Genomic DNA, 27997 nt, shown 5'->3' on the forward strand with positions numbered 1-27997 from the left:
CAGGATGTTTGCAGTCGGACGCCATTTAAAAGCAGTCTACAGATTTTAGGATCGGTGCGTCCGACTCCGAGTTCGACACCATGTAGTGGAACTGGGTGAAGCCGGGGACTTTGTTACAGGCTGCACCTGAGGACACGAAAGAGAAAACGATTAACTGTTACAGGAGAACAAAACTTTATGCCCCTTCCTCATTAAGTACGGCCCCATTCGGCAGCAGCATAAAATGAGAATTTGATCTGCCGTCTTAACAACCTCCGTTCCTACAACCTTCCTTTTTATGTTCACACCTGTGAATCCAGGGCAAATTATTTAGCACTTTCGTCGCGAGATAAGAAATGTTGCCTGCTAAAATCGATACATCTGAAAAATCCCGTAAATGGTGTTGAAGTTCATTAGTGACAAAACATAGGCCATTCTCGAAATGCGATGTCACCATATCACAATCCCCGCTCACGGGTACCGGTAATCCGTTCCCGAACTTACAGCAAGCGGTCGTTATGGAGGAAGGAAGCGTGTGTGTGCGCGGGTGGCAACAAAATGTTGTGGGTGTAGGTTCGGTAGACGCGGTACTTAACAAGCTGTCATTTTAAGACGAAAAGATTACGACGAGTTTTCAAAAAAGGGGAAAGACTATTTCAAATTTTCTCGTTGCCATGAGAATGAACGACATCTCCAGAATCGATTTTGTTAGGAATCTTCAGGGAAAAGCGGATAACCAAACTTCAGGACCAACGACGGTTTCATTTTATTTTAGTGCAGGGTGCTTTTTAAAAATTCGGGACAAAACGTATATAAACATAACTTTTATTTTAATATTTGGCTTGCTAATGCCCGACTTTTGATAGTCTCAGTTTTTCTGAAAACTTTGAAAGCAAATTAAGATATTACACCGTTAAGTTTGACTTATTGTTTTAAGCAAATACGATCTAATCCACACGGCCAAGATTTAACAGGTTTGAAAGCATTTTTAAGTACGTTGTTTATGGTATTACACAGTCAGGTTATGTAATATAATAAAAATCATTTTAAATTCCGGTAAGGTCTTAAATTTTAAAGGATTAAAATTGATCATTATTTGAAAAAGAAGCATGAAACTGAGATTCCGACACGCTTTTTATTTTTTATTTTTTTCATACACACATTGTATTTGTTCAGGTCTGATTTACACCGGATTGTCTTTTAATTGTTTTGAATGTTGTCTTTTTTTTTTTGGGTCCCATTATTAAAGTTGAACAATTACAGCTCTATCGGGTAAATATCAATACAATATGTTTAATGTCTACGTCTCTATCGATACGCGTCAGCGCCTTTTGGCGGGGAGCCCAGCTGCCCGCATTTGTGAATCCAGACACTCACCATAATGGCCCGTTGTGTTAGCACAGATGATGGCTCCAAAGAACTCTGAGTAATGCCGCTTGATTCTGGAAATGGCCGACTCGCAGGCTGCTGAGGGATCGGCCCCGGCCCTCATCAGCTCCACGGCCAAGTAACTGTTGGCAGGGTGACACGGAGTACGCATGAGGCAAACTAACAAGTGTTGTCAAGGCCACCGACCGGGATGATGGTAGCGATGTGCTTAATTTTTTTTTTTTTTTTTTTTTTTTATTAATTAACACGTTGGATAAATCTGATGGTTAAAAAAATGAAATACGGAATAAATGTGATTTATAAAAAAAAAAATTTAAACATTCCCCGCCTCACTTCATGGTACGCAAGAACGTTATCCCTTTACTTGTCAGGTGTCCACAAGTTTACCAACTCGGCAAATAGGGAGAGGTTGTGGTAATTTACCATTACTTTTAAATGACTTGCTCCCAACGGAGACACGACTGGTGTCATCTGTTTACATCAATGAGTGACACATTTTCAATTTCCTATAATGACCGCAATGAAAGTACAGCTTTTTAAACAGACAGCTGCAACCTGACTGCACCACAGGCCTGTCAATCAAACAGACACGACCCCCCCCCAAAAAAAAAAACACTGCTTTTTGAAGCTTATCTATTTTGAAGATGACCCGTGAAGAAATTTTGTTAACTGAGAATTTTTTTGAAACCAGTTGAATGGGAGTCTACGGAGCCGGGAGGCTTTTTGGAGCCGACCTCTAGCGGCACCCGGTGGTATCGCAGCAGCTTCGGGCTCTTCTGCGTCGGCCTCAGTTTTCAGACCTTCGTCCACTTTTACATGCAGCCTGTGGTAAGGCAAATACTTTAGACTAGAACTCTACCTTTATTACATGTTATTTTCCAGACTACATAGCAATCCAATCAACTTGAGTAAAATCCCCAGGGGGAGATTGTATTATTATTATTATTTTTTTTTAATAAAAACAGGAAAGATTGAGGATGTTGGGACCAGCATTTTGAGGACCATTCCAACATACATGGCAGAAGTGGGGTTTTTTTTAGTTTTTTTTTTTTTAAAGGCCCATTCCCTACAGGAAGACTTGCAATCACAGTCACCGGTTAAAATACCGAGTCTGCTCAGAAAACTGTGGGCATGAATAAACTTCACTTTAAGTCCACCACAAGGTTCTCTTGGAAAAAAAAAAAAAAAAAAGCCTCCAATAGTTCAAGGAAGGGAGTCGGGAAAACTATAATTGAAATACGCAGCCCTTAGGTGTGCTGTGTGCAACTATGAATGTGAAGGCGACTGTAACTGTAACAACAACAGCCAAACTATCCCAGATAAATAAAGCTTAAAAAAAAAAAATTCTGAGACTGCCATATCCTCACAGCCCGGGAAACAAACAGCCGCTTTAGTGAAATCTCACTTCCTCTGTGGAATGTACAAATGACAGTTTTGGGGCAACGTAGTCATGCCTCCGCTCCAGAATACTATTTATGCGCTCGCAGCTCGCGCCTCACACCGGAAAGTTGGCTGTTTAGAATCTTACGCGCGTCACACATGTCAATATTCGATGGAAAAAAAATGTTTTCTGTCGTGGAAAAAAAAAAAAAAAAAGAAGCCACAAAACAGTCAAATTATTCACAAGATGGCTGAGAAACAAACTCAGGTTAGAGTGCGTCAAAGCAGTTTTCAGCCAGTCAACACAGTTTTATAGAAATTAAAGTGCAACTCTTGAGTTAGTTCAGATTAATGGGAGGTAACCATTTTTGATGATGCATCTTAAACAGGAGACAAAACCATAAATTGAACGTAATGTGCATCTACTCCAATGGATGAAGTGTTTATGATGTTTTGTTTTTTTATACCTTAAGTGGAATTTCTTCTTGCGCAAGTATATATATTTTTTTAATTCTTCGCTTACACTCCCACATATAAACCCTCTTTCACGTTACTTGCATGCCTCAGTAGATTGTTTTGTTTTTTTTAAATTTAAGAAAAATGAAAGAAACTACGCGGCGCTGTGACACGAGGTAACGGCACAGAAAAGACATTTATAATTTCATGAGGAAATTGGCTGAGGTACCTGGGCAGAAAGCGCATCATGACGTCTCCATCTCCGGTCGCGGCGGCACCGCCGGCTGAGCTGTCCGCATAGGCCCCCGCTCCGACAATAGGAGAGTCCCCAACACGCCTGCGGGACAGGGAAAACAGGACTTAAATATAAACCGGAGCCACAAATGAAATAACATTTTAAATATTTGTTTTTTGTTTTTTTTAACCATAAAACAATCATTGCTGCTTGTGCGTTTAAGCCTACGTCGTCAAAACGTATCATCGCATTCAGTAACTTTCTGTCGAACTCCAACGTAAATGGGAAAAAACAAAATGCCGAAACATAACTCCGAAAAGCTCACGAATGGATCTTCGAGCTTAGGTTTCGTTGTTAAGACACATTTCCCCAAGAGGCCGAGATGAGCTTTTGACATTAAAATGAACACGACCCGCATACCCCGGAACCTTGTGAGTCAGTCCGTTGGTGGATGTGCCAGCAGCCGCGCGGCCGCCTTCATCGAGAGCGATCATTCCTGGAGCGCAAACAAAATAAGTGGTATTAAAACAACAACCATAACTTGGTGGAAAAAAAAGCTGACGTTACATTTTATGAGCACACCCCCTGAATTCCTGGCACACGCCTATTTTTCAGACCCCATTAAAAAGGGAGGCGAGTAAAATAAGAATTCGCGTCGAAGCAATTCGTCATCATCAGATCTTTATGCACAGAAACACAAATTCAAGACCTCAACGCTGACTTTTTTTCCCTGACAGCCTCTGCGCCCGCAGGCCTGCGTACGCTCCCCTTCGCTGTGCTGCCGAGCGTCCCGTCCCGTCTCACACCTGTCTCGTGCTTAGGTACGGAAACACCGCGACGGCCCGAGGAAAAGCCGGGTTCGGGTGTCAGCAGATGAAAAACCTACCTATGGTGTCGTGGGAGCGCGTGTCGGCGCGCCGTGCCCTCTCGCGGCGCGTCGCCTCGGGCCTGTAGGGTCCGCAGGACTCGGAAGGATCTGGAACGACGTTCTTTTTTTTTTTTTTGACAGGAGAGGAAACCGCGTCACTGTTTGCGTTACTGCCGTCGTCCCGGGACTTAATTATTGTACACGAGCGGGACGCGTCGATTTGACGAAATGTAACCTTCGAGCGGCGTTGTCGCCGAGCGGTTCGGCAGCTGACGCGTAACGACGCGCAGCAGGGAGGGCGAAACGCCGCGCTTTACTGGAAACGCACACGAGCTGCCGAACTGCGAGTTGTTCTGGATCGTGTCGAGTGTAGGGTACCGTAGTCGAACGGCGGGTTCCCTCCCCCCTCCCGTCTTTCTACTTCGAGGCTCTTACGGCGGAACCTGGTTGACCTGCAGGATCCGTCCTTCAGGTGTTACAGGTAAGCGGGAATCTGCTCAAACCGGTCCGATTTTGAGCCCAGCGGGTGAAAGCCGTTACAAACCGTAGGGTGACTTTGCGCCCCGTTTTTCAGTTTCGTCTAAACCGAAACAGGAGTTGTAAAAGGTGCCTCGGGACCACGGCGCCGCACCGACGCACCAAATCCAGTCCAACCAAAAAGAGTTCGACCGTTTGGTTCATTTGCCGGGGTGTTCGGACGGTTCAGCCGACGCTGAGGCGGGCTACCGTGGCGCGTCAACCCTCGTGTTGTCCTCGGGTCAAAATGACCCGCCTGCTGTGTTCAACCAAGTTTCTATTTTATTTTCATATTTTTTTTTGGGGGGGGGGGGGGGATCATTGGTGACCAGGAGGCCGTGAGGGTTTCTTTAAAGAACGATGACCGATGATCCCAAAACATATACGAATATAGAAATCAAATAGAACTCGGTAGAACACAGCAGGCGGGTCATTCTGACCCGAGGGCGACACGGGGGTTAAACGATCGAAGAACAAAAGAGGGACCGTTGAGAGAAGTAAAAAAAAAAAAATGAGCCGCGGTAAGAGGAGCGGGCAAAATATTTCATTTCAATTTGGTCTGGCGACGAAATCAAAAGTCTCACTCGTGCTGGTAATGAAGTCGTATTTAACGGAGCGGCAACAAACTGAACCCCTTCTTTCATTTCTCCCCCCCCAACAGAAAGGGCAACCGGACGAAATGACGACGCGGCGACACCGGACGCACGCCGTCTACAAACCGATCGCCGTCGAGTACACAGAGGGGATGACGCCAGGATGTAAAGTACGTCACGCAGGGTTTCTTTCCTGCACCGAGCGTACAATGTAATAGAAACACGAACGGCGGTTGGGACCTTGGTCTGGACGTTGTAGCTGTATAAAATAAACACAAGGACTTCAACAACAACAACAACAAATTTGAACTAAAGGTCTTTTGATGAAGAATTATTATTATTCTAAACTTACACGGATTATGCAATTCATGGCAGCACTGGATGCATACCAATACGCTATATCGTTTTTTTTTGTTTTTTTTTTTTTCATTGTACCATTTTTCAATAGGTTTTTTTTTTTTTTCTACACCTTCGCAGCAACTCCGGAAGAACTTTTACACGCGTCGTACTTGTTAAACGAATTGATCCGTTCCTACGGATAGTCGGGGAGGAAGCCTTGGAGAAAACTCAAAAGACGGCAGAAGCGATCGTGACGGAACTGCCTGCCGCCGTGACTAAAACTTTGGGGGGGGTCTCGTCCTTGCGCGGACTATTTTAGTGTTAAAAAAAAAAGTGTAGGTTTGATCAATGGAGATTCTCTGGACGGAGGAGAGCCGACTCGTGCTGAAAGATTTCGACATCGGTGATCGGGGGGGGGGGGCGAACGGGGGGGGAGAGTTGAAGAGAATAGCAACAGCTCTGTGCCGCAGGGCATCACCTCTAACCACGGAAAGCCGACTTTTTATGAACTACTTTAGTATGCCTGTCAATTTCCCGGTTTAATATCAATCTTTTAAGATGCAGCACGCCTGTGGCCAACACAAGTGAGGAGAAACACGGTCTAATACACACACACACACACACACACACACACACACACACACCTTTCGATAATTAGGTTGGCAGTTGCCCTTCAGCCACTGTGAGAAAATAGTCACAGATTTGTTGGTAGTCAGGTCCTCTGCGATGAAGCCCATGTTTTCAGCAAACACAGACGCTGGGAGGAGAGAAGCAATACTTTCAGGTCAGGTTACACATTCCAGACCGACGCTGACCTTGGGTTATAAGACAAACAAAGGGGTCGCAAAACAAAGACGCGACCGGAGGCAATCTCGTCTCATTTAGGCCTGCGAGGGAGTCTTTCAATCGCGCCTCTGAATACGAGAGACCTCGCCGCTCCCTGAAGAACGACGGCTCAAACGCAATCTGTAAACTTTCTCTTCCAAGACCTCTTGACTTTCGAGCCAAATTGTTTGAAGACACTTATCACGCCGGACTTAAAATTTAAAAAAAAAAAAAAAACGTTTTCAATATTTGCCTTCGGTTTCTTTTAGAACAACTCGAAGAGAGGTGCGGTATTCTGTCTTTTCTGCTCAATTCCTGCTCGGGTGACATACGCGCACACACAAAAAAAAACCAACATTAAAGAACACTCGTGGCGCACCTCCTCTATTCGCTGCACTCGAGCGCGATACAATCCTCCTCTTTTATGTTCAGGCCATGATACTGCAGCTGTGACTCATGCGTTCATCGCTTACTGCTAATGTCTCTCATCCGGCGGTTAAAGCTTATTCGAGCGTTGCAAAGACCACGCGTTATTACGTACTGTGTGTGAACGGCTTTGGCCCTAATGTGATAAGTGCCTGCGATACTTAATCCTTTAATCCTTTTCTTTATACCTCTCCACGACTGCATTTGAAAAGGGGAACTCGTTTTCGATCGCTGTTGGTCAAGTAAACTGACTCCGAGCGTTGTCTTGTTTACCGAAAATGGCCGGATTACAAAATGTTAAAATGACATCCTCTAACAAAACAAAAAAACATGATTTTATTTTATTTATTTGTTGTTTTTTTACTGAAGCTTTTTTGGACAATAAACCAAACTGAAGCATCCAACTATTACGATATTGTTTTTGTTGTTGCGATATTGTATGCATACACAAATTGTTGATGTTTTATCACATAAATTAAAAAAAAAATAAAAAAAAAAAAGTAGAAAAGAAAAAGGATTCATTCCGCTCCAACGGCAGGAAGTTATATCTAAGAATTCATTGCAATATTGTATGCAAAAAGTCGACTGTTGATTATTTTTATGTGATCGTAGGCCACTCCGATTGGTTGATAAATCCCATTTGGCTGCATTGAAACCGACTGCAGCGAGATGGAACGGTTTTCCAGCGGGGGACATCACTTGTCAGTTTGAAAAGAAAGGTAATAAATCAGCTGTGAGCATACTTCAATGCGAAACGTTTAAAATCCCAGCGAAGTCGTATCGCGATGACGCGGTACCGCGCGGGCATCTCCGGCGATTCGGCACGTACCCGACTCTCCCACCAGCAGCGTGTGGTCGGTGCGCTCCATCACTGCTCTGGCAACTCCGATGGCATTCTTGATTCGTCTCAGGTCCGCAACCGCGCCGACCTCCATCGTATCGCTGGAGGGGGGGGGGGGGAGCACGCAGAAAATAATAAACACACCCGCATTTGTGAGCATATCCCCTAAATTCCCGGCACGCACCGTATCTTTCAGACCCCACTGGAAGGGGAGGCAGGTAAAAAAAAAAAAAAAAAAAAATCAGAATTCATGTCGGACACGAGCGGTATCTGCAAGTAATCTACGTCCATCGTTAAGCCGGGCGAGAACAAACCGCGGCAACGGGGCGCACGTCTCGGGCGCTGCCCTCCAACTGCTAACCTCCCGCGCTCTTCATGAATAGCTGACGGGAGAATAACACAACAGCGCGCGAGCGCTGACAAATCTGACTTCGCCGCCGAGCACAGAATGCAACACGCGCTCCTTCCTTAATTTATGAGAAATGCCGGTAGTGTGCATTTCAGTTTTCTCTGAGTCGAACGGAGTGAAATCAAATTGGTCATCTTATTTTTGTAAGCCTGCAGTTTGTGGTGGTATTGCGATGGACTGCACTTCCATTGAAAGGGCTCTTCGAATATTTATCACAAGAAACTAAAGCTTCGAGAATTTACCACAAGAGTCGGCTTGATTCCTCCCTGACATGATATCAAAAATGGAACATTTTTGCAGCGCCGGTACTGAGCGCCGGACTGTTTTATTGAACTACATTAAACTGTACAGTTGTGGGGATTCGAGCGCTCGGGAGTAAAATATGTCTGCGGGTGATAGCCCCCGGGTTTCTTATGCGTCTTCGACGGATCGTCTGGGGGTCGATTGCTCTCCCTCACAATGTATTCGTGACTGTGTAACAAAAACAAAAACAAACAACTCAAAAAAGTCAATTCTCCTGCAAAAACGAAGAAGGTACATTTCACAGAGAAATAACCAACTGTTGGCCGCTTATCTTTGACCGCCGCGTGTAAATGTTTGCATTTAAGGACCTACTAATTGGCAAAGGCTTTGCGCCGAAGGTCGCCCGGCCACGCCTGTACGTTTTAAAGGCAAAATGTGAAACGATATGCTGACAGCTGCAGGTGCCTAATTAGCATTCGAGATCCAGGCCATCTTCATATAAACATTTCTCTGTTCATTTGTAGATATTTCATGTTTATATATAAAAAATATTTAAAAAATTAAATAATTTATAGCCTTGCACAGAATACATAACCGCTGTTAAACTCCAATAACGTAAACAACATTTCCATGTTACCATTTTTTTAATTTTTTTTTTAATTGATTAACTACGATGCTTTAGAAAATATGTTTACTGTGTCATTTCCAATTTATTATTTTTTTTTTACTTCTAATAACACCAAGGTGTAATTCATGTCCATGTTTTACCCGTTTATGATCATGGCATCCAGCGTGGTCTCTCCGGACTCGTCTGGGCTGCCGCCGTAGCCGACGCTGCCATCGCACTGCTCGGTTTCACAGCGGGCGCAGCCTTTCTCCACCGCATCCAGCGCCGAGCCACCGGACTGCAGGGCGCTCCACGCTGCGGACACGATGATTCATCGGTTCAGCAGTGCCGCGTGTCATGAAACAAAAGTGCCACACCCAACACGGGGAAAACGCTATTTCTGATAGCCGCATTATTGCGGCGGAAGGATGCAGCTCGATATCACGTCGGTGTCTCGCCGAGGCGTGAAAAGTGAGCTTTCGTAAAAAGCTGTAAAGTCTTTTACCTGTAGCAGAAATCTGACTGCACCACAGGCCTGTCAATTAAATTAGACACGCCCCCTTTCCCTCCCCCCCCCCACCCCTCCAAACATACAGTTGTTTTTAGGCCTGATATCTAATTAATGATGTGATTACTTTCAGTTGGGGCTGCCGGAAAGCTAATGAGAAGGCGTGACTTTAGCAAATGGCACCATAATGATTTGTGGAAAAGGATTTTGTACTTTGTGTTTCATTAGAGAATTTTAATAGGAGTCTGTGAAGCCTCAGGGTTTTTGAAACTAATCCCAAGTGGCCCGCGGCGGTATTGCAGTTTAAGGCACTTCTGCATGGGCCTCACTTTTCAGACCTGGAAGCTACGTCCACTTTTATGTACAATCTACGTGTGAAAGCAGAAAAACTTGAGAAATACCTTTTGGCAATTTAGAAATTGCTCAATCGCGGTGAAAAACAATAACATCCCCGTTCACCCGTGTGCTTTTTTTTTTTTTTAATGGAGATCGTGACTTTCAGCTGCGTTAGGCGAAATGCCGTACGCGCAGTGGATAACTGAATTCATCAAATCTATTTAAAAAAAAAAATAATAATAATCTGGGGTGATGAGTTAAAGTGTCAGATGGTGGGTAAGATGACCAGTGCGAAAGCTTCCTATTAAACAGGGAGCTGACAAGCATTTGGTCTCTGATCCTCCCCGAGTGCCCATGGGGGATCAAAATACCAACTGTTAGCGCTGCCACCAGCTTGCCACTAAATTCTCAGACCACTACACTGTGTTCAGCAGGATGCTGCCACGAATTGCTCCTCTTATCACTTACGATTCAGCCATCCATACGTTTTATTCATCGACCACCTTCGGTAAGTGCTCTCATCTCAGGCTATAATTCGTTTTCCTTTACATCAAACTCAGCATTACACTCTTTTTCCTTTCTTAGAAAACGCTGCAGAAAGGAAGAGGAGATTAGCCCGCTATTGTCAGCTGCTTCTGTAAGCCCCCAAAGGAAAAGAGATCTGCATGGGCGGATCAATAGTCGTGGCTCGCAGGCTACACCTTTAAATATCTCCCCGGAAAACCGGTAGCCTGGCACATTTTTCATTTTCACAGCCACCTGAGGGAGAAGAGGTGGCACAGATCTGATACATTTTAGGGCATCCATCTGTCAAATAGCGAGATTTTTTTTTTTAAGTTAACTTCACAGGTCGGAGCTGTTGCTTGAGATGTTCTGAATACCATTTCTCTGATGGTTTTTTTTTGTTGTTGTTTTTTTTTTCTCCTCGTCTTGAGCTATGCACCTGGTGCAAATCCACTTGACGGATAAGTCCCAAGCGATGCTGTTTTTCGGTTTCAATTTGAACATGTCCAATGTATCATCCTGAAGGAAATCAAATTGAGTGAGGGCAGACTTGGCAATGGCAGTTATGAAACCTAGTGGGTTCTGCTCATTTCGTATCCTCATCTAAGACTCTGATGGTCGTACATACATGTACTGATGAGCTCCAGTTCAGTCGCAGTATACTGCAGGGGGGGAAAAAAACAAAAAGTACGATGGTATGAGGGGGGGATCCTGAAAATACTATTTATGGAGCCTGCCACAGATTTCATTTCACCACACACACACACACACACACACACACACACACACACACACACACACACACACACACACACACACACACACACACACACAGGGTTTGATCCTACATCAACTAAACATTAAAATGAGACAAAACTAAACACTTCTAGGGCTGCAAATAACAACTAATTGTACCATCAAGCTGCTAATCATTCTCTTCAACAACTAATGAATCATTTAGTCTGCAAGATGTAAGACAGGAATAAAATTATGACAATTACGAATGATGAATAATAACTGAAAATGTGCCCGCACGACTAAGCCGACACTATTTTCTAAAGCTCGTGCCACGTCTTAGTTTACTGTCACGTAACAGACAAGCAGCAAACCTTCACATTTAAGAACCAGACAATGGCTGACATTTGTCTCATTAGTGACTCAGTCGGTTGTCACAATGGCTGCCGATCAGGGTCGCGCCGTATTGTTTTGTTCGCAATATTATTATCAATTTTCAAGATGATGAAATAAATTCACATTGCGACAGTGCCATTATTTTTGACTTGTTTACGTAATGATGTCGTAGCATTACATGCAGAATAGTGTGAGGTTTACGACATCATTACATGCCTAACTTTCGCGCCGTAACAACAAGCACTGAATGAATCTGCAGTCGGAGCTGCTGTTGTTATTTACAAACTATAGAACGAATATATAATTGTTGTTCATTTTTACTGATCCTTTAAAGCCAAACTGTTATGCTGACATAAAACTACCACTACCACTTATTTTATTGAAACTGTTTGTTCTTGAAATTAACAGCACGATATATTTCCAGTATTTTGTCATATCATCAAAAAAAACAAAAAAACATTTTTATTGCAAAAAATATAGTGATATTATTTTTGGCCCATATCATCAAACCCAATTGCCAATTAATAGTACATGATGCTGCTGAATTCCTTCATAAAACTATTGTGTGCAGCTAACTAGACGGTCAGACATTTAAAAAAAATAAAATAAAGTTTAGATGCCTTTTCTTAAAAAAAAAATAATAATAATAAAGCAGACAATATCCTGGAAAAAATAAAGACACGTTAGACAGTGAGCAGGAGTGCAGGCACCTCACCTCTCTCAAATGCCATGGATCACTTTGTAATGCTTTTTCTGCAAACCTAAATAATTGAAGTCGATGGGAAATGTGAGGCTTTCTCTTGTTTTTGAACATTTGGTGACCAAATCATCAATCAAATCACTTTTGAAATGGAAAGAGGAAGTAAGAGAATACAGTCAAAAATCCGGTGTAATGCGTTGCAGAAACAATATGTTGGTGTTCAAAACAAAATATATAAATATATGGTAGAGTATTTCATTTTTTGGGGGGGGGGGGGGGGATAAGGGGGGGGGGGGGTCATTACCTGCAGCTGTTGCATGTTTGAACGGCCAAGTATTGATCACGAGAGGCACCGATGCATGTCCGAGCGGGAACGGTAACGTTAACGTGTAGATCAGGAGCGCTGCAAACATGTTGTCCTGTCGAAGCATGGACAAGGACACAATCTCAGTTCATTGCTATGATCACGCCCGCTACCATTTAATGTCCAAGCAAGCTTTACTTTCAGGTTTGATCGAAAACGTCGCACGTAAACTTCCTTGTTGTGTCACACGCGGAGCGGGGCGGGTTCTTCCTTAAAGGGACAGTACACCAATTTTCGGAGCAGGAGAAATGTGTAAGTATGAAGGTGTCTTTATTATGCAAGCAAAAAATTAAAAAAAATAAATTAAAAAAAGCAAATTTCTCACACTGCAATTAAAAAATTAAAAAATAAAATCAAGTTTGTAAATACAAATATATAAACTGAGAATTAAATTATTTGCGTGGCAAACTAATTTGCTCTTATTGTTTTCTTAGTTTTGGTCACAGAATTAAGAATTTTGTTGTGACCGAAGGTTTTTGACTCGAGACCAAAGGTTTTCAATTTGCAGCCAAAAAGGTCTGGTTTCGTAAGCAAAATTCTTAATTATGTGACCAAAACTGTGACAACTGTAAAAGCAAATTTGTTTGCAATGCAATAATTTTATTCTCAGTTTATATAGTTTTACTTACAAACTTGACTTTTGATTGCAGTGCAAGAAATTTGCTATTAAAACAGTTGTTGTTGTTTTTTTGCTTGCATAATAAAGACGCCAAAATACCTTCATAGTAGGTGGCTGTATGATACCAACGACTTGTGTAAACCAAAGAAAAAGGCAAATGTATGTTTCAGCTTAAACGTATTTAAAAAAAAAAAAAAAAAAATGTACACCAGATTTTAGGTAAGAACAGTTTCAACACTTTTGTTTTTGTGGAAATTTTAAAACACTCATTTAAGAAAAAAAATAACTGTAAAATACCTTCAAAATTAGTTTTTTAAATTTCAAATTTGAATTTCTTATTTTGAGAGTTAAGTTTTGATGTAATTCAGCGTAAAAGCTGCACTCTCTCAGGACGGGCTGAGCCGGTCCCAGGCCAAGCTAATGTGTAAATATATTTTAGACAAAATTCCTCACTTTTGGGACTCCTCCTATTTGTTAGAATATGGTTGTAAACAGAATCTGCTATAACATCGTGGTCAATTTGTAGTATTCTAACAAGAAAGTATCATACTACTCACTAAATAGCCACGAAAGCTATGTGGCAGGCTAATGCTTGCTATCATGCTTACTTACTGGACTACTAACATCCAGATTTGTTTTTGTTTTTGTCCAGGTTTGCTGGACTGCTAAAATCCAGATTCTTTTTTTTTTTTTTTTTTTTTTTTTTTTGTCCAGGTTTGCTGGACTGCTAACATCCAGATTTTTGTGTGTGCAGGTTTTCTGTGTGACTTTGTGACCTGGAAGTTTTCAATAGTTGTAATCATTATTTCCACCAGGATGCCCGCACAGGACCACTTCAAGAGTGGAAGCAGAAACCCGGCTTTGTTGTTGGCACCCCGGGATCGCAGTGACTTCTCTCAAGTGGTTAATTTACTCTGCAGGTGCCAGGAAACCAAGGTACGTATTTGATGCTTGTGCTTTCAGTCGACGGTACTGCTTGTGCTTTTTACAGTAGATGGACAGTATGTTTGTGTTCGGCAAATGTCAGCAAGCTGTCTGAGCTGACCTTGTTGCTGGCTGTTTCTCAGGCCGTTTTCAGCTTTATTTCTCATGTGTCTGCAGCTGTAATCAGCTTGACACAAATTCAGTTTGTTCCAGGTATGATTTTGTTGCAGTGTACTATCTACTAATGATGGAGCCTTCCCGCTGTTTTATTTGACATCTGCTTGGCACTTGCGTTATGCCTTCATGCTACTGATGTCAGCAGGAAAATATAATAATCATGTATCAATATTTATACTCGAGGACAGTAATGTTTATTGTTTTAGAGTGCAAATGTCTTACATTCTTTTTAATGAATTGATTTTCACAGCGAGGCTAATGTCATATACAACGTAGTCACGTTTAATTTTTTTCCCCCGCATACTTCATAACCCCTAATCTTTGCCAATTTTCATGGAGATGTGAGCACCTCGATTTTCCTCTAAGAGATCATTTACATCGATTAAAATAATCAGGCAATTTCTTGATATTAAATGATAAGATTCAAGACCCATCAACAATTTTAAACAAATACGGGAAGCCACAGTATTCAGCCGACTAGGGTTGTAACTTAAGTCGGTTACACAGCATCCGTGTGTCCAGTAGTGTAACTTCATCACTCGGTCCGTTCTTCACTCCCTCACTCACTGAGTTAATGACAGACATTCACATTTGTCAGGCTGATAGAAGCTGATAGTCCATACATAGTGGATTCAGACAAGGTTCAGACTCGTTCACTATTTGCGGACTTGCTATTGTACCGAAGATTGAATTTCCAATGAATACGATCGAGAGAAGTGATAACCTTCAAAAGTGATGACCGTCTCAGCGGCAGGGCCTTTATGGCTTACGGCAGCTTGGAGATTGCCAAACAACGTTTAAAGGACTCTAATACTCTAAGCAAAGAGATTCTGTGGTCAAAATATTGAACTCTTTAAAGCAGACCTCTACGCACCACAGGCACTGCTTAGTGCCTTAATAATACCATTATTATTACAGAATTGAGGGAAGGATGAATGCAGCCAAATACGGAGATCGTTGCAGAAAACATGTTTTAGAGTGCAGCCTCCTTAGACTGGGTCAGAGGTTCACCTTTCAGCTTGACAATGACACAAAGCATCCAACAATGCTGGAGTGGTTTGAGGACAGGGCTGTCCTTGAGTGGCCCAGTGCTCCCTGACTTAAGCCCTGTATAACATCTGTGGAGGGACCTAAGGGAGGAGGGGAGGGGGGGGAGGGGGGTGTAGTTCACAGACACTTCCTATTTAACAGAGCCTGAAGGGATCTGCCCGGAAGAAAAGGTTAAACTGCCGAAATGCACCCAAAGCACCCAAACTTTGTAAAGACCATTGCTGCCAGAAGGGACTTCTAGGTGATAAATTAAGGGTTTGAATACTTTTGTAAATGAGAAATTTTTGCTTTTGAGTTTTTATGAAAATGTTAAAGTTTCATTTTGCACTATGGGTTATTGCTGGGCAAAATTATATTTAAATCTTCTGAATACTTTCTGAATCCAATGTGTTCAAACTAAGAGGCTGGCTCGTTCCAGGGATGTGCTCCACAAAGGTAGTCCCTCAGAAGACGCAAAGTCTACACTGAGCCTTGACCTTTTGTAAAAGTCAAATGGTCCAGCCAGAAACCAAAATTAATTGTACATTCAGCCAATGTTAGCTCATAACGTGTAAAATAGAGACTAATAGTAAGCCAGAATAAGGTTTATTACATTCTCCACTGCATACGCCCAAAAAGTACCTTTACTGTGTAACTCACAGCCAACATTTTAGATTTTGCCTCAGACAAATATTAATAATCTTGGGTTTACAAGAACATCCAAAATGTTGTTCTTATGAAAGGTGCCCATAGCTACAGGTTTGTTTACTAATGAAGCAATACAGGAAATAGAAGCAGGCTTCTTTGAAAAATCCTTAGTTTCCCTGCTGGATTTTGCTCATAAAAATAAATTGTATGATTGTCGCAGACAGTTCACTCATACCTGCTGCCCAACGGAGAGATTATTGGCCCATCAAAGACGAAACAAATGACGAACGCAAACCTTCCGACTTAATGCGTTGGATTTTGATTACAATTCACTTATCAACTGAATTTCCCTTGGAGAACAGTTTTGGCATGAAGTCATCAGTTGAGTGTCGTCTTTAATCCTTTAAGAATATAAATCTGTTGCGATGTTCCATCAGTCTTTTCCTCGGCTCCTTCAATTTACCTCCTGGTAGGAGGCGGTTGATCATGACAGAGCGAAAGAAACAGACTGTGGTGAAAAGTTCTGGCATACTCTCCAAGTCGTACCATATGGTACTGCCTTGACACTACATACCTCATGCAGGGATTTTTCTTTCAAGTTCTTGGAATAGCATATCACAGCAGAGGAGGAAAAGTGTCCCTTAGAACAGAAAACTTGATAGAATTAGATCTTGTCATTCTGTACCAAACAAGAACAAAGCTGGGGCCAGGCAGGGAAACTAACAATATAGTCTAACCTTGAGACGTGGACGCCAACAGCGTGCCCTCTTTTACATTATTCATATGAAAAATACAATTTTCACTTATATTTTATTCATTGGTTTTCCTTAAACAATGGAAAGTCCTAGTGTGATTTTGACAGGTGTCTGATGGAGAGAAAATGGATGAGAGAGAAAGAGAGAGTATTATTACTGTCACCTGTGTTATTGATCCAAATTAAAGAACAGCATCTAAAGCAGTCTCTTTTTGATAATAACTTCATAAATCACCAATGTACTTTCAAGTTATTTCTTAATGTCCTTCGTAGTAGTCTCAGAGGGTAAAAACAATGTCAGTATGGGCGAGTGCAATGATATCTTAAAAGATGCATGCATGGATCAGCGAACCATCACGCCGCTGTATATAACACCTGATGGACAATATATCTGCCGTCTGATTGACAGCTGCTGACAAATGTTGTTGCAATATACAGTGGCTGTTTCAAATTGTAGCCCAGGTGATACTAGCTTTTTGAATCCGATACCTATATAGATATTTGTGAGTTACAAAATACATCAGTAATATATGAGGTGTTTTTGTTACTGGAATATATAATGTAAACAAAAAAATGTTGGTTTTTAAATAATTTTGTTATAGACAGTTTTAGTGGTATGAGTTGAAAAAATTCTTTAAACTTTTACATATTTTGGACTCGGTAAGATTTAGGGAAACTTAAAAAAAAAAAAAAAGGTTTGTATTTTAACAGTGATTTGACAAAGAACATGACTCTATTCACTGGAACTGTTAACAGTTTAAAATGTGCTCAGTGAAAGATGCTCACTCAAGGGAATATCGTCACAGTAAAAAAAAAAAAAAATGTTAGATTTCATTTTCAAAAACAAGTTCACTTTTTTTTTTAACCCTCTCAAAAAAAAAAATGAATACAGAACAAATGAGTTTTTTTCTTTTTATCATCCCGAATGCCAGCTTTGTCTATTAGCTCTCTTTTTTACTCTTTTCCACAGTGTCCAAAACAGATGGTTCGAAGGTTTGTCCGGAGCTTGTGTAACACAGATGCCCATGGAGAAGTTCTGATGCGAGAATTGACAGGTCTGTTAAAAGAAAAAGTCGATTTTCAAAGGCAATAAATGGGGTAAAATGTCATTTAGGTAAACTGCAATCCCAGCTGTCCGACACAAGAACAAGAAAAAAAAATCTCTTGGCTGGCACAGGATGGACTGTTCCTCGGAACAGATCTGTCTTCAGAGAAAACGCAACCTAAGTCTATCAACCAACATCAGTTAACAAAGTACTCCCACCTGAAAAGTTTGTTTTTCATCAACTTATAAAAAATAGGAGATGATATAGCCAATAATTCCCCTTTAACGCGTAGCCAAGAAATCCCAATCACCAAGCTACATGCTAATTTATTTGACATACCTTCAATGTCAAGTTTAGTGTCCAACTGGACCATTCACTGCTCATGCTTTAAACTATTGTTTGAATCCCTTTGAAGTGTTTGTGAATGAAAAAAAGTTGACATAATAATTCAGATTTAATTGATTAATACACAGTACGGTAGCAGTAATATATCTACCAATGTAAACACAGCATTAATTCTGTATGTTTTCATTGTGGCCGAACTTTAATCATAACAAATAAGATGAAAACAGAAAGCTTAAGCTCCATCCCCACACAAAATATTTTAAAATATGTCTAAAAATGAATCAAGACCTAACGAAAATAAACTAGCGGGTCGTCATTTCGATTTTAACCTAGATAAGTCAGAAACGGCTTAGAAATGCTGACGGAAGGGGTAAAAAAACAAAACAACAACAACACCTCCTGCCTCTTATTATGTGCGGCAGCGGCTAGTTTATTCGTTATTCTCATGTTTTCAGGCAGCATTAACGCCTGCATTGCATTTTACTGTATGGTAAATCTCTCTTGCCAATACCTGTTCCATACAAAGTTTTACATACTATGCACATATGTTAAGGAAAGCCAATGTCATTCAATAACAAGACCTCATTTGAGCCAACTCATTGTATAAACCGTTTTTTTTTTCTTTTATCATTTTAACTTCCCGTCATGTCAACTCTTGAGATCATGTCAGCAAATCTGCATAGTAAGTCAGCCTTCTACAGAGGCTTCAGGAGCTTAGATACAGCTGTATTATTTGTGATTGAATGTTTGAGTCCCCTGCAAACTAGGATTTGGGGCCATTCAGTGTTTGCTTTTTCATTTAGTTGAAGCTTGCTGAACAGACTGTCAGACATGCCGGATTAAAGATAAACCCATGCATGCACTTCTAACTAACAGTCAGACTTCTAAGTAGCAGGAAGACAGTGCCCAGTTAGATGTCATGTACGCCGCGCTGGTGCTCCTGTTGGGGGAGAAAATAGGCAAGTTTCAGAGCGGAGAAAACCGTACAGTGTGAGACCACATAATGGTTTGTTGTCATGAGCCAGCTCTGTCTGTGGGTGGATGAATGCTCGGGAGGAACTTGGGAGTACAACCTCACTGTTCATTCTGCTCTGCACAAAATCTGTTCGGAAAGCAGTTGAAGAATCGAGAGCCTGTTAGCTCTGCTTTCGAGTTTGATTTAAGTTATCTGTACGGCAAAATATCAGAGCTACCTTCTTGCAGATCTTTTCTTTAGCATCGTGATTACTGATGGCATTTGAGGACTATTCCACTAATGGAAGTCAAGGCATATTTTTCTCTGACATGCATTTTATGTGCAAACTGCCAACGGATAGTTTATTTTCCATCGCATAAACTACATCTGTCTAAAGACAATAAAATACAATGTTATATTCTCAACCTAGTCAGCGTGTATGCCCCACCCTACACTCTCCTGATACTGTATGTAATAAAGTATAACGTACTCTCCTTTGTACATAGTTTTATGATAAATGATACCGTAGGTTGTAGCTTGTGTGCCAAACATATGAAAAATGGCAACAGGAAATTACACATTATTCTTATTTATTTTCCATTTCACGTAAAGAAGATCCATCTCTCAGGAGTTCATTTGAATAAAGTTGTGCAAAGAACACCCCCGAGCACATCGATAAAAAAAAAAATTGGACTTGGGGATTAAGTTAGAGGAAAATACAGTACATTAAAAGTCCCTTGCGAAGTTACATCTGGGACAAGGCTCCTTAATTCTATTACCTGGATTTCTGTGCTGCCCTCTCCATTTATTGAAACCACTCCTCACTTCTTCTTTTGTTGTCACAAGCGATAAATTCAAACATCTCGGTAAAGGTTTTAGATGCACCTCACGTACCGCGGGTCTATTAAGGTCACTCTGCTGGGAGAGGAAAATGCTGTTTAGACAAAGGGAAGCGACAGAGCAGAGCTCATCAGTAGCTTTAGTGATCCTGCTAAGTCAATCACAATGTAATTGTGCCGGTGATCCAGAGGATGGGGCTGAAGCATTAACCACACAGAGCTGTTCTGCAATTCTCTTTATGACACAGTGTGTCTAATAATAAAGCTGCAGCCTCGTACCCGGCATGACAAGTCTGAAGACCACTACTTTAAATCAGATTTCCAAGTGGTTATGGTCTAACTCACAGCCCACCGATGTGTCTGAATTGTTTAAATAATAGGGAAGAAACTATAAAAGCAAAATAACTCGAAGAAAATGAGGTGGATGTGGGGTTATTTCCCTGTAAATATAGCGTTGGCACATAAAAAAAAAAAAAACTTTTACAACCAACTGCTGCACAAACCTGATCTCCGAACATCTTCAAACGATGTTTTAAGGGTGGTTTGAAATGTCTTTAGTGAAAAAAAAAAAAAACATCTTGGTAAATGTATCACAAAAACCACAGGTATTACTCTGGAGATTTAAAATCCTCTTCACGCATAAGAGAGCAAGAAGAGGCACTTTTTCCAGCACTGGCAGGGGCACGTCGGGCTTTTCTTTTTCTCTTTCTATTCCCAGCCGCCTGAAACGTCCTGATAAGACACGCTGGTATCTAGGGAGGAGTAACCTTAGTATGCTGAGGTGGAATTCAAGTTGTTTGATGGGCTGACTGATTAACTGTTTTCATATTTCATTTTTTTTTTTAAATTCCCTGGTGTTGCTAAGGGACAACCAGCCTTTGAAATAGTGACAGTGGTGCTGTTAGACCTTCTCTATGAAGCCACTCCGGTAGGGACTGAAGTCCAACAGTTAGTCATAAAATGGAAACAAATAAAAACTGTCGCAAACCGCTTAAACTTAAGTATTGTGACTGTTATGAGTCAGAGAAGAGGGCTTTAAACAGTCTTTAACCAGATTAAATAGAAGTATTTTTGCTACACTACCTGAATGAACTGAAATATGTATTGATCGGTACCTTAAAAAAAAAAAAAACAGCTATACAAAGCTGCAATCTTTCACGATTAAAAACTGCAGCCATATCAAGAGATGGCATGTATTTTTACTAGCTTTAATTTAGGGATAGAAAATAACTTTGAAAAGAAGTCAACATTTTTTAGATTGTCAATAAAGCCCAAGAGTAAACTTAAACCAACGATGTGTTTTCCACTGCTGGCACTGCAGCTTTACTTTCGACTATACTCACTTTTGATACTTTTTGGGATTTAAAAAGAAATTGCGGCCAATTGCAACGTGGCTCTACTTAACAGTGGCAGTATGTTCAGGATGTGTTGCAAGTTGCAAGTGTTATGCAAGCAGTGAGGCGGTTACTGTGATCTATAGTGTTTTAATGTCACTTTCTAGACTTTTTTTTTTTTTTTTTAACCAAAAATAGTATGAGGTATCAGGTCTCATTTACAACTTTAGTACAAAGCAAAACAAACAAAAAAAGCAAGCCAAGATAAACAAAGAGGCGTTATAGCCTTCTGCTGTCTGTGAAACTCAGCCCATTAGTTCCTATGAGTTCTCACTCTTCACAAACACTTCTCTTTGATTTGACAAAACAGCTGCACAACTGTGTTTTTATTCTTTATTCAAAGTATTTTAACAACACTTTTGATGAATTAGTGACAGTGTATGTGACCATGTTCGTAGCGCAGAGACGACAACGTCGACTGACTCGACGAGAGAGGTGGTAAAGATGTGCGGCAAGGAAACAGAAGAATATCCTCTACAGGTTTTATCCAGGAAATACTTTGGTTCATCTGTTATTGGTTTGGGTCTTTTCAAGGTATTTGATAATAATATACAGAACCAGCCTGTGTTATTTTTTTTTTTAAATAATCCCTACACTCTTACATCTCTCCAAAATACGATACTTTATAAGACTTTTTAATAATCCCTCTGAAGAACTTAAGGCAAACAAAAAAGTTTTACGTTCAAAATAAAAAAAAAATGGCATGATGGAGAAAACTTTATTTTATTGATTTATTGAATTTATTCATTTATTCATTGATTTAACTGCACCAATCTGCACCTTGCTGTGTCTGTTCACATCATTAAAAAAAACAAAAAACATTTAAAAGCAGAAAGGAACATTTTCGTTGAAAGAGACAACAAAGGCATTCCCAGCATGTGTAGTCTTTGGTTGTTGACGTTAAAGTGAAGCGAGCGCGCTCACCCACCTGCTGGATATTAGTGTTAGTCCTCAGCATGATATTCTGACATCAAACTAGTTCTTTTTAGTTTTTAACGTAATCCTTTTAGGTGGAGAAACCCAATCAGACCATAATACCCATTACTTGCCTTATGTTAGACGAGTTTGGGGTCAAGGGCCTTTGTCAATGACTTTGTGTCGGTGTTGTTCGGCACTAAAGAAGTAACACTTGGAAGCCCTCAGTCACTGGCTCACAGAGGGAATACCGTCTGCCGTCAGGGATTGAGCCAACTACCTTATTAATTAGCCTATGCAGCTTTAGGCCAACCTGCTAACCCATTTAATGAGTAAATAATTGCTTCTTAGGTCTTATGTCATCATGTCTTTTATTAATATGGGAAGTTATCTTAAAATTACTCTTGAACCCTCGGAGTGCCAAAACAAATTTGGAGCAGAGGAGAATTTGGCCCAAGGATCCGTCTTCGAGCCATAAATCTTGGAGGATTTGTTCCAAAATAAGATAAATTCCAATTCGATTCCTTGAGGGTTTTAAGAATTGTCCAAAGACTTTTTGACAAGGGATTGTTATCAAATAATTGGAAAAGTACATCCAATTTAAATATCTTTCTAAAACTTGTACAAACAGATAAATGAAACGTTTGGCTCCGTTACGGATGTTTTCGTTGTTATTCCTTTTACCTGACTTTGTTTTCACTTGAACAGTTTGTAAGCACGGCCAAATATCATATTCATTTCAATGAAACTAATTTACGCTCATTATTTTGTACCAATAGCAGCTTCAAAGCACATTAAGTCATATGCAGTGATATATACAGTAGCTCATTTATTAGTCCTTCAGGGTCAAACTATCATGAGAAATAGAGAAAAACAAGTCATTCTAGTAACTCGTATCACTTGACATGTTGTCTTAACTTTGAGCAATTCCCTGCGGATGTTTTGGCATTTTGCTAAGATATTCCTTTTTCAGTTGCAAATCAATAACTTGCTTTGGCTCCTTGGTCTACGGCTGACTTGTGATTGATACATTGCAAATCAATGGGGATTTTTTTTTTTTTACGAAGTTGATAACTTTATTGCACTGCTGTGATGTGAAGTCATTAATTTATTGTGTCTGCGTCGAGCTCTGCTCTTCTGTAGTTAATCATGCCATGAAAGGGATGTGCGATGTTTGCCTTTAAAGCAGGAACATTTGGTTTAATTGCTCACTGACTTGTAATCTGGAGCCTGGATGTCTGTCAAAAGACCGGTGAAGGTGCACTGAAGCTGTACTTTTGTTGGAAAGCTCAAATCTGTCATTATGACCTTGGTTTCTTTTTGTACTTTATTTGTAAAAAAAAAAAAAAAAAAAAAAAAACGGGGCATAAATGAGAAACTATCACATCACTCATATAATCAGTGGTGTACAATTTTTGGAGCAACTGTATATCTTTAGAGGTTCAAGACCGCCCGGAATCAATAAAAACAAACCGCCAGTTAATCAGCAAATTCAAAAACACGCCCAAATTTTAAGATACGCCGAGCTTTCTTCTCTTCTCTTTCTTCTCTTATCAGATTACATGACCTTTTTTTCTCAGAATAGAAAGTGGATTAAAAGTCTGAGTATCAATCGGTTTCATTTGCCGTGTAAAGTTTGCAATTCGTTTAGCTGGTAAGTAATGACCATCAGTGGGTTTGTAAATAACCTACTTAGAGAAAATGATACTAGAAAAAGAGCTCATTAGCAAGAACAATGCTTGCACTGGCAGTGTAGAACCATCTAATCCTTGTCTTCTGTAGTTTAATGCCTGTCTTAAAACAGTTCAGGGTTTATTCTCTAACAGTGGGAATCATTTCACCCATTCGTGCCTGACTGCTGATGCCAAAAACCTATGCTGCACGTCTCTTTAGGTAAATGGTTTCAATATTGAATTATAAGATCTTAAAAAACACATTACAGTTGATGCCACACATTACCAGAAAAATGGTACAGCAACAGCTTCCGCTCACCTGTTTTCTTTCTAGATGTCTTTCAGATGTTTAAATTAAGTTAAAAGGGGCCTATCAGTTGAAGAATCGTTTGATATGTATTCAAAATTCACGAGAATTTTTTTGAGATTTGAGATTTGGTCCAAATATCTGGCGAGCTCGTGAGAGAGATTGATGTCCTGATACAAATATTCTTTCTCTATATTTAGTCATTTGTTTTTTTACGTGATTTTTTTCATAAAAGTAAAAAATAAAATAAAAGGGATTTTAAGTAGTAGAGTGATTAGACTTATTTTTTGTGACTTGTTGTCACATTCAATTGTGACAAAGCATCGTAGATCCCTGCAATTTACATGAGGAAGAATAGGAACACTTTGACATTCCCGGAGAGGTATTTTTATGGAGTTTTGTATTCTGAGCCCCATGAACCCACGACAGCGTACAGGTAGTGATAATAATTTGAAAGGAAGGCTGTTCGTGAGCTACAGCGTGTCTGTGGACAGTCCCGAACAATAGAAAAAGTTTTTTTTTTTTTTTTTTTTTTTTGCTGCTGTTCATGCTGATGCCTAACAGCTAAGATAACAGCTGCTTTTTAACTGGCTGGTTGTGAAGCAATTTGTCAAGAATCCTGACAACTTAGACTAGAAATTCTACAACAGAGGAATGCAAGTGTCAATCCAGTCTTTGTAATGTAGACAGGCCCCAATGATGTTAAGATGTGCTGCTAAAGACAGAATTTCTAACCTCTCCTGAAGGGACTGCTGAAACTGTAAATGTGGAACTGTCTCAGCTAAATTACATGCAGGGCATTTCTTGTGTGACAGATACAGAGATAGTATGTCAATAACAATTTGTGCGTTAATTATTTATTTGAACAACAAAAACTTAATCTACAGCTATTTTGATATTAAATATATTAATTCATGTCATTTTCAAACACATAATATCAAACTTTCTCCAGTTCTAGTTTGAGAAACTGAAATTGGATATGTTGAGATTTTTTTTTTTTTTTTTACATAAAAATGATGTCCTCAAAGGAGAAATTTGTCAACATCTGTTTAATCTAAAAGAAAATTAAGTTTTCAATATGTTACAACCTTGTTTGTAGTGTATGTCTCCAACCTTGTTTCCTCTGAGAGCTACTTTGACAAATGAAAGTGTTTGAGGGTTACTCATGTAGCTCTTGGACACTTCAGCATTTATTCACGTAGCTGAGCTCCACCAAACCAGCTGAATAAGCTTCTTTTATGCGAACAAATAACAAATTGATTGTCGATACACATATATAATCAAGCTTCCGGGTAGCTCACGAGCTACTGTTTGGAGACTCCTGCTTTACAAATACAAAGAATATGTAGAACATTTGGTAAGCAAATGAAATGTTATCCCGCAAACAAATTAAATTGTAAAAGTTAAGGTAGGACAATGGCGGCTGTGGCTCAGATGGTACAGCGGTTTGCCTACTTATTGTAAGATTAGCGTTTAAAATCCCAGATCTTGCTGTCGGCATACCAGAGTGTCCTTGAGCAAGAGACTGAACCCTAAATTGCTTCCAATTGCATGCGGACTTTGCATTGCAGCTCCGTCACCATTTGTAAAGCATTTTATAGAGCGCTACGGTAAAAAGGTGCCATATAAGTGCAGGCAATTTAAGACACATTTTACTTCAGTCATTTTTACTTCATCAAAATGGGTCTGTCTGAAGAACAATGTATTGAAAAGCTATCAAATAAAATACCGATATTTGTCGTCCTTAAAGTGAAGCCACGCAAAAAATATCGCAGTACACATTGTTGAAATAGCAGTAGGTGTAGGTGCCTCCACAAAGCCCACATTGTCATTGTTCGTTTTTTCAGAAATGGTTGCTCTAAATCAAATCTTTATTGTTCCAAGTCTTAAAAAATGCCCCTGAATTTTCTTTGGAGCTCAACAACTTATCACCATTATCAAAGTTTGAAATGTGTCCTATTTTCCAGTCGTAAATCAAATGCCGTTTGGCCATGACATACGTATGAAGTGAAAAATAATCAAAAATGTCCTTTGCTGCACTGAGCACTGTTCTGAGCACGTGCTGAAATAACATAATGGCTGAAATGTCCTGTTTCAAAGTAATTTTTCAATTCGGGCGGTCCTTAAATACAATTGGGATGTAATATTGAAAAGAATTTAGGGCAAAGTAATGAAATCAGCCTCGGTATCTTGTGAGCACTGAGCACTGTTTCCACTGCTTCCTACAACACAACCAGTTCAATTGAAGTTAATTAGAATGAATGCAGGAGGAATTATTTGGACGAGTGAGACAAATTACCGATCTGTGAACCACAATTGAATTGTTTCGTTGGCAATAGAGCTTCCAATCAAGGTTGGACACCTCTCCTCTCCCTACTGACTTCAGATACCAAAAGACAATGCACACTCATTTGCTTAGTAAAGATTTTGTTTTGGCCACACTGATTTCCAAATTCAATTTAAGGCCTATTTCTTGCTAAGCAAAAGAAAAGGTCCTCTGGAGTGCTGAAAGTATTGTAGTCCCTGTTCTGATCATTGTTTTCTTTCAGGTTGGAGAGAGAATTATTGATTTGGATTCAAATGAAGCTGTTGTGAAGGCGAGAGGTCTATTTGTCGAAACTCGCTGGCGTGCGTCTCTCCAGATAATGAGGGAGTATAACGAAGCATGTTAACTCTGCGTTCTGTCATCATCAAAGTCGTCAGCGGCAGCACTTTGATTGGCACCTGTCGCCGAATCAATGGAATTGACAAACATTTATGCCTCGCCATCTGTTTCATTGTCGTGCAGTATGGGTTTTTAAATGAGCGGAAACAAGCTATGATAATTCTGTTCCTCTGTCGCTTTTTTTTTTCCTGACAGTTTCATTGCATATTCTGCTGTGGTGGACTGTGTCGTTTCCAGCTCTCCGCACAGGGAAGTAATGCGTGATGTCATGTTGTGAAGAGTGCAGAAAGAAATCACGTGGACGTCTCCCGGTGCACTTTATTCTCACACGCCGCAGGAGTGCTTTCCCATCAACCTGCCAAATATAGAATCTGTGTGCGGTCAAATCACACTGTATTCAGTCTACTGTATAGGAGCTTCATTATATATGTATGTCCATTGGTAAAAAAAAAAAAAAAAAGACGAGGTGTGCCGCTGTGGCGTGAACCAGGAAGATGTGATGTGCAGATGAAACAGTTGAGTTAGTCCTCCCATGGGGGGCTATCCCTAAGATCTTTAATTAGGGCAAGAGAAGACAGGAAAATGTAATCAATCCTCTCACCTCTTGGGGTTTCTGTAGTGGGAATATGCAATAATGTAAATCCCCAAGGGTCAGTATTTTCATCAATATTGTATTTAACAAAGCCGTTTTTTTTTTGTTTTTTTTTTGTATCGCAGATACCAACAATTACACAGATCACCAAAAAAGGAAATTTACAGAAAATTCGGACCGCAACTTATTTGTACTCCACCTGATTGATGTTAATTGAGAGCAACAAAAAAACGGAGACACGTAGTATTTAATATGATAGCTTCAACATCTGGCGCATTGCCAACACTGTAATGTAGATCACCCAAAGTTAATACAGTGTTTTGGGGAAGGGCACGGAAGTTGTTACAAAAAAAAACAAACACTTGCTGTTTATGAGCATACAGCGAGGTTGTGTTACAGTCCTAATTAATGCGTGCGGAGGATTGAAGCTTCACTTCATGCCACGAGACATTTGGGATAACTTTAA

The 27997-nt window shown here is 40.3% G+C and overlaps 2 protein-coding genes across 6 annotated transcripts in view; one reads left to right on the top strand and one right to left on the bottom strand.

Annotated features, from left to right (window-relative positions):
• Positions 1-25: 25 nt before the first annotated feature.
• aga (aspartylglucosaminidase) lies at positions 26-12816 on the bottom strand. Its single transcript, XM_069701767.1, has 9 exons — positions 12590-12816; positions 9268-9421; positions 7836-7948; positions 6400-6512; positions 4326-4428; positions 3860-3935; positions 3434-3541; positions 1357-1490; positions 26-126 (listed from the first exon to the last, which is right to left on the bottom strand). Exons 1-9 carry the CDS (start codon positions 12714-12716, stop codon positions 26-28), a joined length of 1029 nt encoding a protein of 342 aa, XP_069557868.1. The 5' UTR covers positions 12717-12816.
• The window catches only part of LOC138622727 (teneurin-3), a 187834-nt gene continuing 170215 nt past the window's right edge, over positions 10379-27997 (top strand). For 2 of the 5 annotated variants that reach the window (XM_069701719.1, XM_069701721.1), the window contains exons 1-4: positions 10379-10458; positions 10536-10676; positions 14084-14204; positions 17771-17855. The gene's annotated coding sequence lies outside the window, so the exon portion shown is untranslated. Of the gene's footprint in view, positions 10459-10535; positions 10677-13880; positions 13921-13982; positions 14205-17770; positions 17856-27997 lie in introns of those variants that run through there. The other 3 variants (XM_069701722.1, XM_069701724.1, XM_069701720.1) reach the window with 2 other exon arrangements.

The sequence above is a fragment of the Brachyistius frenatus genome, unplaced genomic scaffold (assembly GCF_029030835.1).
Source record: "Brachyistius frenatus isolate BFR_SWC_R1_liver_20210118 unplaced genomic scaffold, ASM2903083v1 Contig_38, whole genome shotgun sequence".
In the NCBI taxonomy this organism is placed as follows: Eukaryota; Metazoa; Chordata; class Actinopteri; family Embiotocidae; genus Brachyistius; species Brachyistius frenatus.